Below are 14,946 nucleotides of genomic sequence, written 5' to 3'. Positions count from 1 at the left end.
CCTTCACATCAACAGACATTATGTTTGATGATTAAATGTATATTTTCTTTTAATTTTAGGGTTGGAGTTGTATTTACTGGAACTACTGGGGACAGTATGGAAGTAAAAAGTCTTGGAAAACCAGAAAGGTAGTAATTTTGATTGTTTCTTTTGAAGGACAGAACAGTAGTGAAAATTAATGTTCTCTTAATCCTCTCTGTTTATAAGAAAACTTTGCTTATGCACAGCGTGCTGTTTTTAATGGTTTTCCCTTAATATCTTCAAGACAGCTCACATCTTATTTCTTACCAATTTAGACTGAGATGCAAGAATTCTGTATGCATTAGTTGCTCTGTGTAGATGTGTACTTAACAGTTTACCTTTGCCCATTCCTCAAAGGTTGAGACCGTAGTAGAACTGGAAAACTGGATTGCGTATTCAGGTCTTATTGTTTGTGCTTTCAGGTCCAGAAGTTCTCAGAATCAGTGTCATACATGCATAATCTAATTACATATTTTAAAATTTCCCAAAATGAGTAAAAATATTATTGATAACTGTATAGCTGCAGTATGCCACGACACCTTATATCTGCTGGATCTGTTTCAGTTATTTGGCAGTAATTTAAACTTAAATGTCTGAAGTTAGTTTTCTAAATTAGTGGTAACATAACAAAAAAATAGTCGAGTTACAAGAGAACATATACTCTCCTTTGGCTGTGTAGGTTGTTAACAAGTGTAAGCAACAAAGTGTAGTTTGCAAAGTTACAGCTGAAGGAATGATAGAGGGGTAAAGGAATAGATGGGAGGTGATTGTAATCTCCAGGTGAAAAGCTCATGTTCAGAAAACTATTCCTGTTGGTGGGAAAACCTCACAGTATAAGGTATATTTGTGAGTAACTGACTCTGGAAGTTTACTTCTAAAAATATTTTATTCCTTTTCCCCCTTCTGTTGAAATACAAAATGCAGGTATAAATTACTTCATGTTTTGGAGTTTGATCCAAATCGCAGACGAATGAGTGTCATTGTAGAGAGCCCCTCAGGTAAGTGATCAGAAGTTGCACAAACTGCAGTGGAGAACTTCTTAAATAGTATGTATTCTTAATTTCTGTTCCATTTTACTTTTTAGGGGAAAAGCTTTTATTCACAAAAGGAGCAGAATCTTCCATTCTTCCTCGTAGTAAGAGTGGAGAAATAGACAAAACAAGGATACATGTGGATGAATTTGCTTTGGTAAGTGTAAATGCTTGCCCAGCTCGTCAGAAGAAAATACTGGTGCAAGTTCTCTGACTTGAACTGAACAAATGGCAGGTGGCACCTTTTTGTTAGATCAGAATCTTATCTACTCTGAATGTATTCTTTTATTTTCTCACAGAAAGGGCTAAGAACTTTGTGTGTAGCCTACAGAAGATTCACACCTGAAGAGTATCAAGAAATTGGCAAACGGCTCCATGAGGCTAGGACTGCCTTACAACAACGGGAAGAAAGATTAGCAGATGTATTCAACTTCATAGAAAGGGATCTGGAATTACTTGGGGCTACAGGAGTAGAAGACAAGTATGCAATGGAGTTTCTGCTAATTACATTCAAAGCCATATTGAATTTAGGTTTTATAACTGAAATATGATGTATGGCATGAAAAACTCTTCCACAACAACTGAAAGTTCTTTGGATTGAGGAACATTCAAAACACATGTTGTACTACCTGTTTATTGGCTTAATAATGATGTCATACAGTAGTATTCATCAGGAAAGATTTAATGTGTGTGAAACAGAATAGTTGCAGTAAATATTTAGAGTAATTGCTAATTTCTTGGGAAAACTTATATACATAGCTACTTTACAAAGCATTCTGCTTGCATAGCATGTATTCTGTAACTCAGAGGGTTTATTGTACACTGGAGCGTATAGATGAAACACTTAAAAGCTTTTCATGTACTACAGAAGATAGTAATTACTGTGGACTGTTTTAAAACTTCTCAAATGCAGCAATGGTGCCTAATTTAAGTTAAGATACAATTTCTTGATCACTTAGCAGGATTGAAGTTAAATTTTATTTCATCAAAGCCTTCATTTTATTGCTGGTAACAGAATGTCATCTGACAGACTGATTCTCTGAAAAGCAATGTAACACTGGAAATGCAGTCTTAAATCATCATGACGGGAGTAACATGGAATTACAGCATGAGCTCTGTTTTTGTAAAGTCTTTGATCAGTTATTTAAGATTTTCTTCTTTCTAGACTGCAAGATAAAGTCCAAGAAACTATAGAAGCACTCAGGTTGGCTGGTATCAAAGTGTGGGTACTCACTGGAGATAAGCATGAAACAGCTGTTAGTGTCAGCTTATCATGTGGACACTTTCATAGAACCATGAACATCCTTGAGCTTGTGCAACACAAGTCAGACAGTACATGCGCAGAACAACTGAGGCAGCTAGCCAAGAGGTAAAATACCTGAGATGTCATTATCTCAGTGATGATCTTAGCTTTGTTTTCTTTTATGCTCAGATTTTATGACAATCTCTTTGATGTATGTGCCAAACACATGAAGTTACCTTTTAAAAAAGTTTATTTAGTAGTATAATACCAGATTTATAGAAGCCGTCTTTCTGACAGGCTAACTTCTTTATCTGTTGTATGGGCAACTGCATAGTTCATAACAAAATTTAAATTTTCCCATCACAGTGATACAAAGCCAACATTTTTGTTCCTAATAGAATAAAAGAAGACCATGTTATCCAGCATGGACTTGTTGTGGATGGGACCAGCCTCTCTCTTGCACTCAGGGAACATGAAAAACTGTTCATGGAAGTTTGCAAAAACTGTTCTGCAGTGTTGTGCTGTCGCATGGCACCCCTTCAGAAAGCAAAAGTAAGTGAGAATATAATCTGGGTTGTCTTGTATTTTTGTCATGCTTTGAAAGAGGCAAGGACATCAGGAACTGCTTTGTTTCTCGGTCTGCCCTTCTGTGTGACTTTTGAATTCTTTTAAATTCTGTTGATCTGTAGTAGTTTGCTACTAAGTTTCTAAGTGCATTTGTGAAAATTTGCAGGTGAATTGAGGAGATAGTCAAACTGCTGCTACTCTGCAACAAAAAGACTAATCTTTAATCAGCCTCTTAAGTTTTCTGTAAGGCGGTAGCTATCCTGGTCACCTGCATGCTTTGGCATTGCCTGTTCTATCACTTCTTCAAACCACAATTGAAGATTCATGAAGCTATATGGAAAAGTGTGCTGCTTTAAAGATTTAAAAGAATACCAAGTTTGAGGAGGAAGTAGAAGGGAAGGGAAAACAAGCTGGGGCCTAGTTTCCAGGAGATTTGCCTTAATGCTATCTTCTGAGGCAATTTTTTTCTTCATGGATACTTAATTTTACTTAAATACAGGTCAAATAAAATTCAAATTTAGACTGATTTTTTTATTTTTTATTTACTCTAAAAAGCTAAGCTCTGAAGAGCTATATTCTTTTTTATAATTTTAATTATAAGATTGATATTATAATATTAGTATTATAACTTTAGCTCATCTATATGCTTTAAAGTCTTTTTGCATGTAATTCCAGTAATATTAAGACTCTGAAAAGGCAGTTGTCTACTGTATTTTTACACCTCAACAAAAAGAAAAGGAAAAAAGACATCTCTTTACCTTAAAGACATAAGAAATGTGAGGTACTAGATTTGCAAAAGAGACTGTTTTACTATAGTACGAGTAGCCTGTTTTGAGGTCGCTCTTCCTTCTTCCAACATTTAGTCAGTCACTTAATGCAGTCTTTAGAATTACTTCATTATAAAACTACTCAGTTGTGTATAAAACTTGGTATAATAGTAGTTTTGGTAAAATGTTAAAAAGAAGTTGTTTGTAACAGCAATAAGAAAAATCATTTGTTGGCTATGTCCACTTTATGTACACTCTCTTAGGTGAAATTTTTGCTGTCCTCTCTCTTTAAGATATAGTTATTTGCTTATGTTGTGTCCTTGTTCTTACTTTGTCATTTAACTTGATTTATAATGTGTTTTGTACTGCCAAATTTGTCAGAACAGCCAATAGCGCTTTCCTTAATTCTTTTCCTGTCCATCAGATAATCTCAGTTATTTCCTGTATTTTGTCGTAAAGTACAACAAAACCTAATTTTGACGGCAGTGGCTTTAAACACTGAAGTAGATAAATGACTGAGATAAATGCTGCACACTATAGGAGGGAAGGGTAGGGAGGGAATTGTACAGCAGTTTAGTCCTTGGGTTTGGTTTTCTACTTGTCCTGGGTTCAGCAGTAGCAGTCATTTTTTCTCCTTCTTAGTAGTTGGTGCAGCGCTGTTTTTGACTTTTGACCTGTGGACAGCACTGATAACACCGATGTTTTTAGTTTACTGCTCAAATGTTTAGTCTGACCAAGGACTTTCTGAGCCTCGTGCTCTGTCAGGGAGGAGGGGAAGCTGGGAGGAAGCAGAGACAGGACACCTGGGCCAAACTAGCCAAAGAGGTATTCCATACCACAGCACATCATGCCCAGGAGGTAACTGAGAATTACCCAGAAGGGCTAATGCCCTCCTGGGTCTGGCTAGGTATCGGTCAGCAGGTGGTACTATATTCTCTTTCCTTGTTATTTCCCTTATCATTATTATTATTGGTGGTAGCGGTAATGATTTGTGTTGTACCTTAGTTACTGGACTGTTCTTATCTCAACCTGTGGGAGTTAAATTCTTTCAGTTCTCCTTCCCATCCCTCTGGGAGCGGGGGGAAGAAAGAAGGGGGGGGGGAGTAGACTGCGTGGTTCTGATTCACAGCCTGGGCTTAAACCACGACACTGCTGTAGGCACCCTTTTTGTGAGGTGTATTCCAAGGTCAAGATGGAACTCAGTATTTCCCACATATTTTCCTGTAATTTTAATGCTTGTCAGTATATGGCTAGCAGTCTCACTACTTATTTTCGTATATTTTATGGCTCAGAAACCTTTTCAAGCATCTTTCATGTCAGTAATTCAGAGTTGCTGCTGTTAATATTTGCCAGAGGATTTGTCTTGACCTTTTTGTGTAGATGTTTGTCTGTCTAAATTACCACAGTGGTTGGTATCTTGTGAAAACTGATCTGGGTGACATACTGCAGCCATGCAGTAAGGCTGCTTAATAAGATCTAATGCTAAATTTACTTGAAATAATTACCCCTTAGGAATGGGGAGTTTTAAAACCCGAATATTAATACCTGTAATTAAGGAATGTGTTCCCACAATGATGTGGATTTATCTGAATTGTGGACTGTGTTTAATCACTGTTGTGTTCCTTGTGTGAAGCATTACTGGTCCTATGAATAAGCACAGTGACATACTAGCTAGAGCTCAATTGTTTGAACTTCACTTACTTCATGCAGTTGTTGCTCTGTTGATTATTTCCACTTTGAGTTTTCTGGAATTTGGGGGGGAATACGCAGTATTTTTTTGTTGATAAATATTCTTTGTTTTTAGAAAGTCTTCTGGATCTGCATTCTCACCTTTATCTCTTCAGCCCATTTATGACTGAATTAGTGAAGCCTTTACCTTTAGTTAGAGCTCTCTGGGAGGTTAATGAATTGCTAACTAAATCCTTAACTAAAAGCCTCATCTAACTAACTCCTCTCTATTAAGAATATTGTTGGCACTTACATTAAAGATTAGTTTCCTTTCTGCAAAGAGCAGATATAACTGCTCTTCTTTTGAGTATTTTAGAGACTTGTAAACAGTTTTTTATTCCATCTGTCATATCTTCTTTGTGACTTTTCCGGAGGAGAATACCCATTGTTGATAATGGAGTTACTTTAAAAAGAAGTTATTTTTTTGAGTAACAGTATGTATTGATCTTTGATCTAATATATTGGTTTTTTTTCAGATTCCTCTTTTACAATGATTAGTTCCATTAATTGAAAGTGTGAACTATCTGGGCACATCTAATAAAGGATGTTAAAGGATGGATTGCTCCCTAAGTAAATTTCAGTTCCGACTTTTACTTGACTGTCTTGTATTATAAACCACCAAATTAAGAGTTGTAAAAGTACATCTAAATAAGAACAGCAGAATAAGCTGAAGGCAGTCATAATATTTAAATAAGGCTTGTGCCCCAAAGAGGGAGCTTTTCTAAAGGAGCAGTGAATTTGCACATGTCATACGCCAAAGATGTGTTTTACCCATGTGCATATTCATGGAACATATTAATTATATTTACAGGTAACTAAAGTCCTTGGGAATTAGTGGCATGCTTTGTTGGTAGACTGCCTAATCTGTAAAATTTCTGCCCTCCCTCCTTTTTTTTTCTCCAGGTAGTGCGACTGTTAAAAACATCCCCAGAGAAACCTATAACATTAGCGATTGGTGATGGTGCTAATGATGTGAGCATGATACAAGAAGCACATGTTGGCATAGGTAATTGTCTTTTGTCATAAAAAATAAAGGCAAATAACATGCAAATTTCAGTAGAGTGTTCGATCATAAATAGTGTTTATAAACAGATAAACTTACAAAGTTTTTGCACCTGTGAATGACAGGGTGTTTATCTGAGTCATTCATTGTAGCAGAGTTTTAATGAATATTAAAATCTAAGGCTGTTTGCTTTCAGAAATGTTAGGTTTATTGTGTAGTCCACCAGTAATCAGAGGTCCTGTTTTATGCTGAGGTAAGAACACCAAAGATTCTTTCTAACTAGAATCTCAGAAGTACCCCATGTAAGGTATTAGAAGCGGTTATAACTAACTTCAGCCATTGTCAGGTTCTAACTTCCTGTGTAAACTTGACCTTTAAACCTTTCTTTGTGCTCAAGTGACACTGTTTGCACCACATCTGTATTATTGTAGAAATGCCATTTGTGTCTAGTTTGGCTTTGACGAGAAGAATTTCTTTCTCTCTTGAGAGACTGTTATTGATTTTCAGGTAAACTTGCTAGATTTCTGTTATCTGGCCAGGACTTTATTTAAACTTTTTTTTTCTATGTTATATAACTGAATTAACAAAACCCAAACATACCTAAAACTGAATTGTTACCCATTTTGAAGTGTTTTGATATTTCCTTTACTAACTTTGTTGGATGGTGTTTTTTATAGTAGTAAATCTGAAGGTATTACCTAAGGTATTAGTACATAAGGATATTCAGTCTGTCACCCTGTGTGATTTAAAAGGTGTACGTAATGTTTATCATGTAAATCACATGCCCCTGATTTTTAAGACCATGGGTCTTAAAGACAATGGGTATAGCCCGCTTGAGAAGGTTACGGGCCAATGGCAAATGATGCTACAGCTAGTTTGTCAAATAACTGAAGCTTATTAAAAATTATCCAAGTTTTTATTGTAATTTATAGCATACATGTACACTGGTCAGAACCAGCGAGTCTTTGCTCTTGAGAATGACTGGACCTTTAGACTGTTTTCTGTTCAAAAGCAACTAGCACTTTCAAAGGTCTGGTTTTCAGGAGTCCCAGACCATTTTTCTTGTATAAAAGAGCAGTTTGTCTTCTCTGTGTATGCTTATCCTAACATTAGTAATAGTTTTTTAGAAACTAATTTGTGTTCAGCTGTGACAAGTGACAAGCACTTTCAGCCCACCAGACTGAGTAAACTGTTGCTGCAAGAACAGCACTTCTTTTATTCTGCTGTTGATATAGGGCATATTATTCCCAGAAGATACTGTAAGAAAAACCTCTCTGAAGTAAAATGTAGTAAGTAAATTGGTGACTAAAGATGGATAGATAGTGGTTTGCTTGGTTTGGGAATTTTGGTTATGTATGAGTATTGTTGTTTTGTTTCTACTGATAAATGTTTTCTTAAGTATAACGTATGGAAATAGTTGGTGGGTGAGTTTTCTAAATTATTTTTATTAGTTCAAAGTGTCATGAATAATGCCTTCTTTTGGAACTGAAAGTTAATGAAGCCTATAATGTTGAAGTGCAGAAAAATAGAAATGTAGCTTCAGTTTTTTTGTCACTGGGTTTTTTAAGCTTTACTTTAGAATGTTTTACCTGTTTTCTATTTCGTTTCCCAAATATTACAGGAATTATGGGCAAGGAAGGAAGACAAGCTGTAAGAAACAGTGACTATGCAATAGCACGGTTTAAATTCCTCTCCAAGTTGCTTTTTGTTCATGGACACTTTTACTATATTAGAATAGCAACCCTTGTACAGTACTTTTTTTATAAGGTAAGTCTTCAGAGAGTGCCAGTGAAGTTCATGGAAAATGTGTAACTTCCTTCCCACCAATAAATTTATTTCAGATCTAAGATTTTTTTCTGGCAACAGATTAAATATCTCTTTTCAGACATGATTTTTCAACTTTCTTTTTTTATAGTTTACAACCCAATGCAGTAGCTTCTCTGTCAAATTGTTCAGTACTTCCACCTAGAAATAGGTTTTAAATACCACAATGAGTCTGCCTCTCAGCCTAGGCAAACATGTTTGCTCTCTGAAAGAAGCATTACTAGCTCAATATTAAATGCATTTTTTAGCAAGATGTAAAAGTATAACCTATTTTGTTTATTGATTTAATATGAACCAAATCTGTTCATCTATCTTAAAAGGAAAAAGGAGTATAGGAAGTAGAGAGAGGAAGTAGGAGGGTGTGGGGAGAGAACATGCTCTTTGCTGGCAGGCTTACCTTAAAAAATTCTAAGTCTTCACTTCAGAAACAGTGCAAGGGACTGAGTTATATCTGGATACCTCTCGGGGAGCTATGGGTATGGTGCAACAGGGTGAGCTTAAGCCAAATGCTAGAAGGAGTTGGGGGGCATGGGCCGGGAGTGTCCTGAGAGCTCAGTCATGGTCTGGGGTATTTGAGCTGCTCAGAATGTCTTCGATCTTACTTGAAATTTATCAGAGATGCTAGCATTGGCCACCAAGCCACATTTTATCTTCGATTGTTTGCTTTCATTTAAAGATCACAGCATCGTCTTCGGTTTTGGTTTCTGTCTTTCCTACTCCCATACAGAAAGCTCACAAGCAGGGAACGTGATTTCTTGAATGAAATGTAGAAACTATTTCACAAGGAAATTACTAAAAAGAAACTAAGGGGGAAATGAATGGGTTTCTCCTCGTTTAATACTATTTGTACTCCTATAAAGAGTTGTGTTCATCAAGCACTGCAATTAGAGTTTATATTTTTCAGGTTCATTGTTCTAAAGGACAAACAAAATAGGCTCTTAATCAGAGCATATTACTTCACTTTGCCAACTAAAATGCTGAAATGCTTTATACCCTCCCTGTGTATTTTTGCCAGCATCTAAGAGTTAGCAGTTTCTTTCAGTACTGTGAGACATATACTGAGGATTAACTGTTTAACTATTTTCTTTGCTTTTTTTTTTTTTTTTCCAGAATGTGTGCTTTATTACGCCACAATTTTTGTATCAGTTCTTCTGTTTGTTTTCACAACAGGTAAGTATTATGTGCTTTACATCATGGTAAATGTGAATTAAACACTCAGGGTAAATAACTAGAAAAATGGGAAAGAACTAGACAGGAATGGCAAGATTTTACACTTAACAAATATTCATCTTCATTTTTTTGTATTTGATAGCTTGATGTTCCTGAATGGTTACATGAGCATAGCTTTTTTTCTAACTAGCGAATTCACGTAATGATTTGTTGCTGCTATAATGTGCTGATAAATTTTAATAAATACAAACAACTTTTTTCTTTACAAGACTCAAAATAATTTTTGTTTTCATTTTCAGACACTCTATGACAGTGTATACCTGACTTTGTACAATATTTGTTTCACTTCCTTGCCTGTCCTCATATACAGTCTTTTTGAACAGCATGTGCATCCGCATGTATTACAGAGTAAACCTGTGCTCTATCGGTACGTATATTCTAATATTGTCACAGTAGAACATCATTTAGAATAACAGCAGCATCTGCAGAAGTCTATGAACTGTGCATTCCTACAGTATTTTTATCTGTAATTTATACAATTTTTAGTAACTATTTTGAGAGAGAACTGCAGCTACAGTTTCCATCCTAAAAGTTAATTAACATGAGTATTTTAAGAGAATCATGTTAATACTGGAAGAGAATTGAGCACTTGGTCTGCTTACATGATTGGCAGCTTTCTCTTCCATTACATGTAGGAGGTGAAAATCAATCAAACACACAAATGAATCACTAGGACACTGTGGTTGAGGGAATCACCACAAGATGTGCTTTACTGGGAGGGGAAGTGATTTCATGTAGAATTAGATGTCCTCCCAGTGGTAGCATATTGCGCTGCATATAGCTTTTTGGACAAAAAAAAAAAGCAACTGTATTTTTGTTAAAAAGAGAAGTCTCTTAGATGTTTCTGTTTTCCTGAAGGTCTTCTAAGTAGATCAAAGGGCAAGTGTCAGGAGATCTGGCTTTTTCTTCTTGCATAGTTTGTGCTATCCTACACTTGACCCATTTGAGGCCCTTGCCATTGGCGATTCCTGCATATAGTATAGGCAAATCATGAGTTATGTATTTTTTTTCATATATCAGCATATGTATTTTGTTAAGTGTGTCTTGGTGCAGTTGAAAGCTTTATTTATTCAAAGTAGTAGCAATCACACAATGGGAATAGCTGATGGGTACATAAAGACAATCTGAAATTCTGCTTTATTTCTGCAGAGATATCAGTAAAAATGCCCAGCTGGGATTTAAACCATTTCTTTACTGGACCATCTTGGGCTTCTTCCATGCATTTGTTTTCTTTTATGGCTCGTATCTTCTAATGGGAGAAGATACTTCTCTACTGGGAAATGGCCAGGTACCATATCATAGAAATTATTCTACCACTGTATTTTGGTGATACTTCTTACTGTCTTTTTTTTTTTTTTTTTTTTTTGTAATCTTGTATCAGAAAATTGTATGTTTTTTTATTTTTATGAACTACATAATTACCAAAGGTACTTTGCCAATATTGATGTGTACTCTCAAGAGTAACATTTCTTAGTGTGGAAACTGTAATGTTATCAGAAAGCGTATGTCCATGAAGAACGTATCTTTCAAGATAATAAATGTATTATGTTTGTCTTAAACTTTGTTTTATTTTGTATACTGTTTTTGTCAAAATCGTATGTCATAACTTCAGTAAATGAGAATTTATGTTCAGTCATTCAAAACTCCTTTGGAGTTGGACTTAATTGCTCTGTCAAACAATGGCTTATCTTTTAGCATCTGTTATGAAGTTAGGCTTAAACTGAAAGTTGGCAAAAGTCTTAAAAGCTTTTCCTGAAAATGCATTATTCTAGTTACTCAGAATTTTAAAAAATGAAGTTGTGCAAGCTGCTCTTAAATTACAGTTTTTATTCAAGAAATATTTTTAGGACAGTAACTTAACGATATCGGGACAGTAACTTAACGATATCGTCCACTACTAATTTAGCACTTTCTATTTTAAAGATGTTAAATTTCACAGGAAAAATCATATACAAAAAATTCCTAAAGCTTGGATAAAACCATTACAAGTCTGCTTCCTCATTCACACCCCCCCCCCCCGAGGAAAGTTCAGAGTTAGTTAAGCCAATTAAAACACTTAGATACTGAATTTTTCTCTCATAAAACTTATGGGTAATGATGCAGAAATACATTTGGTTCTCTCATTGTGCCATTCATACTACTGACATGAAGTGCTTTCTGATTCTTGTCTAGTGCTTGTTAGAGTTATATATTGTGGCACAAGGTACAACAATAGCATTATACTGTATTCACAGTGGTCATGGGGGAATTGGAATGCGCATGAGCTCCGGAAGTTTAGCCAAAAAAAGAATTTCCATATAATGATGTACAGGCAATGGCCAGACTTGTCTTGAGTGACTAAAATCAGAGAGCATGTGAAAGGAGCAGTGAAGAGGGAGTGGTGCAGCTAGCTGGAGTACCTGTTTCGTTTGGGAGGAACGTTAAAATAGTTGTGCTTTAGACTAAAATGTCTCTTACAGCTGAGGTATGAATCTGCCCTCTCCTGTCATTATTTTTTACAAGCTGTGTGACTTCAGAGTTCCTGTGAATTGGTAAAGGGCCTTCAGTACTCTTCTGATGAAATAAGTTTGCACTATGGAAATCTGTGCATCCGTCTTAGTTCTCAAAACACCTTGCTTTAAAATTGCTTACTTAAATGTTCACAGGGCAGAAACAGACTTTTTGCATTGTACTTAGTAACAGATGTTTAGTTTAGGGAACGGATTTTCTTCTTTGTCTACACCTGTATGTTAATGTAGGCTTTGTGGAGAAGGTTAATGGTTTCTTCTGTAAGTTAGCCTCAAGATTATTTAAATATACTTGGCGTACGAGCATACTGGACATAAGCATTCAGATGCCCTTTGGCTTCTTGTGTTTCCTGTGATGTGACTTTAAAAAGTCTTAGAATTTATTTGGAGTTACTCTGCACCTCTCTTCTGAAAGATGGTTATTTGAACTGGTAGAACTGTGGTTTTGTTACAGTAAAATACCTGGAGTGCATAAAGTATGTTGCAAATTTAACATATGCCTGAAAAAGCCAGGTTAAGGGCAAGAGAAACTGATACGCTGCTGACGTGCTTTCTTGTAGGAAGTCTTCAAGACTTTGTGATCACTTTGTGCAAATGGGTGATGCAGTGTAGTGTTCATGCAAGGCTTCACATTTTCATTCCAAGTTCGCAGTTTGAAGCAAAGCAGAATAGAAGAGATTGTAAATAATTTGTTAATGTTGGTGGTTTGTTAGGCTTACCTCAACATATTGTGCAACAACTTGATCTTTTAGTTCTTTTTTTTTCCCCCCCTTTTTCATGCTGTGCATGTCGTCAGATATTGAAACCTAACAGGCAAATGGTAAGAGTTTAGAAGAGGAGGAGATACAAAATATTGTATCTGTACTTTACAAGATTAAAGGATGCAGCATCAACAGTGTAAATGTGTTCAAAAATAAAATGGTGGCAATAACCTGTTCATGTTTTGCATTCTAACTCTGTCACCTTTGAGAGCAGTGTTAGCAAAGACACTTTCTTTCACAGGTCGCTCAGAAGCAGTAGTCTAGTTTTAAGATACTATTGCAGCAGTTAACAGCAAGCTTGTTGCTTGTTAAGTATTACTATCAGTATGAAAAGTAAACAGAAGGCTTCCGAAGATGTGTTTTAACAAACACCTGTCAAATTATCAGCAAGTCCAGAGACTCATGGCTGCTTCATTTTTGTACCTTGTGTAAAGATGAGAAAAGCAGTTGTGAGATCTGTCATCAGGCTGTTGGGATTTTTTGTTTGCTTTTGTCAGAGCTCTGTAACAAGGACTACAACTGTGCGAATCCCAGTTCCATGCCTCTGTGCTGTACTAACAAATCAGCTCTAGGATAATTTTGATTGCCTGTCTGCATGTGGTACCTTTCTCCTTGCTTGCTTAGTTTCCTATTGGTTAACAGAGTTAAGGATTTGGTCATTGTTCAGTATTGTAGTGGCACAAACAGCTACAAAACAGCAATGTCTTCTGCTTCAGCACCCAGACTGCTTCCAAGGGCAGAGCAGTTGGACCTGTTGAAGATTCGCAGTGTGTGTCTGAGTAGCATGTATGTCGATACATTACAAACTCGGCATCCCTGCTTGATTGTCAGAGCTGAGATTTTATTGTTGTAGAACTTGTTCAGAGTTTCAGTAGTTTAATTTATATGGGCAAGAGAATACGGAAGTGACAGATCCTGCATTGTAGAATCAAAGTTTCATTTTGTGTTTATTAGCCTTGAAACAAAGTGTCTTTTCCTTAGAGTTTTCTTACAGTGGCACCATTATTTTTGAATTTTAAATTGTGTTTGGGGTAAAAAGAACTTTCAGGTGATGCTGCATGTTGAAAATGATCTGGAAATGTTTAAACTCAGCGTGGTTTGCACTTACGTTAAAGTGCATACCTTTCACCCAGTATTTGATTTCTATTGGATGCTTTTACTTAATTGATCAAATTGGTATCTTCATATTCCTGTCATTTTATGTTACTGTTTTGTACTTTCTTCATATTTCATGTAGCCTTTGTGGTGATCTGTTTTGAACCAAGGAGAAAGACGACTTGTGGGCTGTAATTTTGCTCTTAAAAGCTGTATTTCCTAGTAGTTTGTGTTGTATCCTTACTGTATTTTCAAGATGATTAGTTGTCATAAGCTTATGTCCACAGACTTCTTTCATTAGTGTAGCTGACTTGAGAGGAATCTGACTTACCATGAGTGCTCTTAACTAATTTTTTTTTTTCTTCCGTGACTTGCTGTTTTCTTAGATGTTTGGAAACTGGACATTTGGTACTTTGGTCTTCACTGTTATGGTTATAACTGTTACAATGAAGGTATGATGTTATACTAATCGCTTTTTGTGTTTGGATATATAGGCAAATATGTAATATTTATTCATAAGTTATACCAAATTAATTGATTCTTGAGAATTCCAACTAAATGATTTTTGTTTGGTTTCAATGGTAGTTAAATTTTCTCATAGTTTTTGCATGTTATGATGTTTAGTGTTTGAGCTGGAAGTTCATAAGCACATTCAGACTGGTATTTATCATTTTCTGTGACATGAGGGGGAAAGGAAGTTCACTGACATTATCTTTCTTATAGATGGCACTAGAAACTCACTTCTGGACATGGATTAACCATTTTGTTACTTGGGGATCCATTGTATTTTATTTCATATTCTCCTTGTTTTATGGGGGAATAATCTGGTAAGTGGTTCCTTCCCACCCTCCATTTCTATAGCACATATGATAGATGAAGCTATGAAAAAAACATTGAAATATTATGTTCTACCATCTTGCTCTGAATTTTGTGACAGGTGTTGGAAAACAAATTTTTAAACCTAGAGCAGCCACTTGCTTTTGGTGTTTTTTTTAGATATTTGAGCAATGCTCCTAAGCTGTCCTGTGCACAACAGGTATTATTTGTCTCTGACAGCCTGTGGCTTTAAAGGCATTTTTGTTTTTAAAAAGTATCTGTGTTCCCAAAGGTGTTTTGTAATAAGTAAATGTTTGAAACAGAAATAAAGATGCTAGAATTTGAATTATTAA

The 14,946-nt window shown here is 35.8% G+C and overlaps 1 protein-coding gene across 9 annotated transcripts in view; it reads left to right on the top strand.

Moving 5' to 3' along the window:
- The window catches only part of ATP11B (ATPase phospholipid transporting 11B (putative)), a 65,120-nt gene that overhangs the window by 33,247 nt on the left and 16,927 nt on the right, over positions 1–14,946 (top strand). For 8 of the 9 annotated variants that reach the window (XM_061452408.1, XM_061452410.1, XM_061452411.1 and 5 more), the window contains exons 15-27: positions 60–128; positions 946–1,019; positions 1,106–1,209; positions 1,352–1,533; positions 2,218–2,421; positions 2,694–2,847; positions 6,261–6,363; positions 7,982–8,127; positions 9,295–9,354; positions 9,654–9,781; positions 10,564–10,702; positions 14,164–14,229; positions 14,501–14,604. In XM_061452408.1, coding sequence (XP_061308392.1) covers positions 60–128; positions 946–1,019; positions 1,106–1,209; positions 1,352–1,533; positions 2,218–2,421; positions 2,694–2,847; positions 6,261–6,363; positions 7,982–8,127; positions 9,295–9,354; positions 9,654–9,781; positions 10,564–10,702; positions 14,164–14,229; positions 14,501–14,604 — 1,533 coding nt within the window. Of the gene's footprint in view, positions 1–59; positions 129–945; positions 1,020–1,105; positions 1,210–1,351; positions 1,534–2,217; positions 2,422–2,693; positions 2,848–6,260; positions 6,364–7,981; positions 8,128–9,294; positions 9,355–9,653; positions 9,782–10,563; positions 10,703–12,717; positions 14,131–14,163; positions 14,230–14,500; positions 14,605–14,946 lie in introns of those variants that run through there. The other variant, XM_061452416.1, reaches the window with a different exon arrangement.

Source organism: Pezoporus flaviventris, unplaced genomic scaffold, assembly GCF_033815535.1.
Source record: "Pezoporus flaviventris isolate CSIRO_AGI_PZ_B2104156 unplaced genomic scaffold, CSIRO_AGI_Pfla_v1 ptg000013l, whole genome shotgun sequence".
NCBI classification, from domain to species: domain Eukaryota; kingdom Metazoa; phylum Chordata; class Aves; order Psittaciformes; family Psittacidae; genus Pezoporus; species Pezoporus flaviventris.
This window is presented reverse-complemented; position numbering and strand designations above follow the sequence as displayed.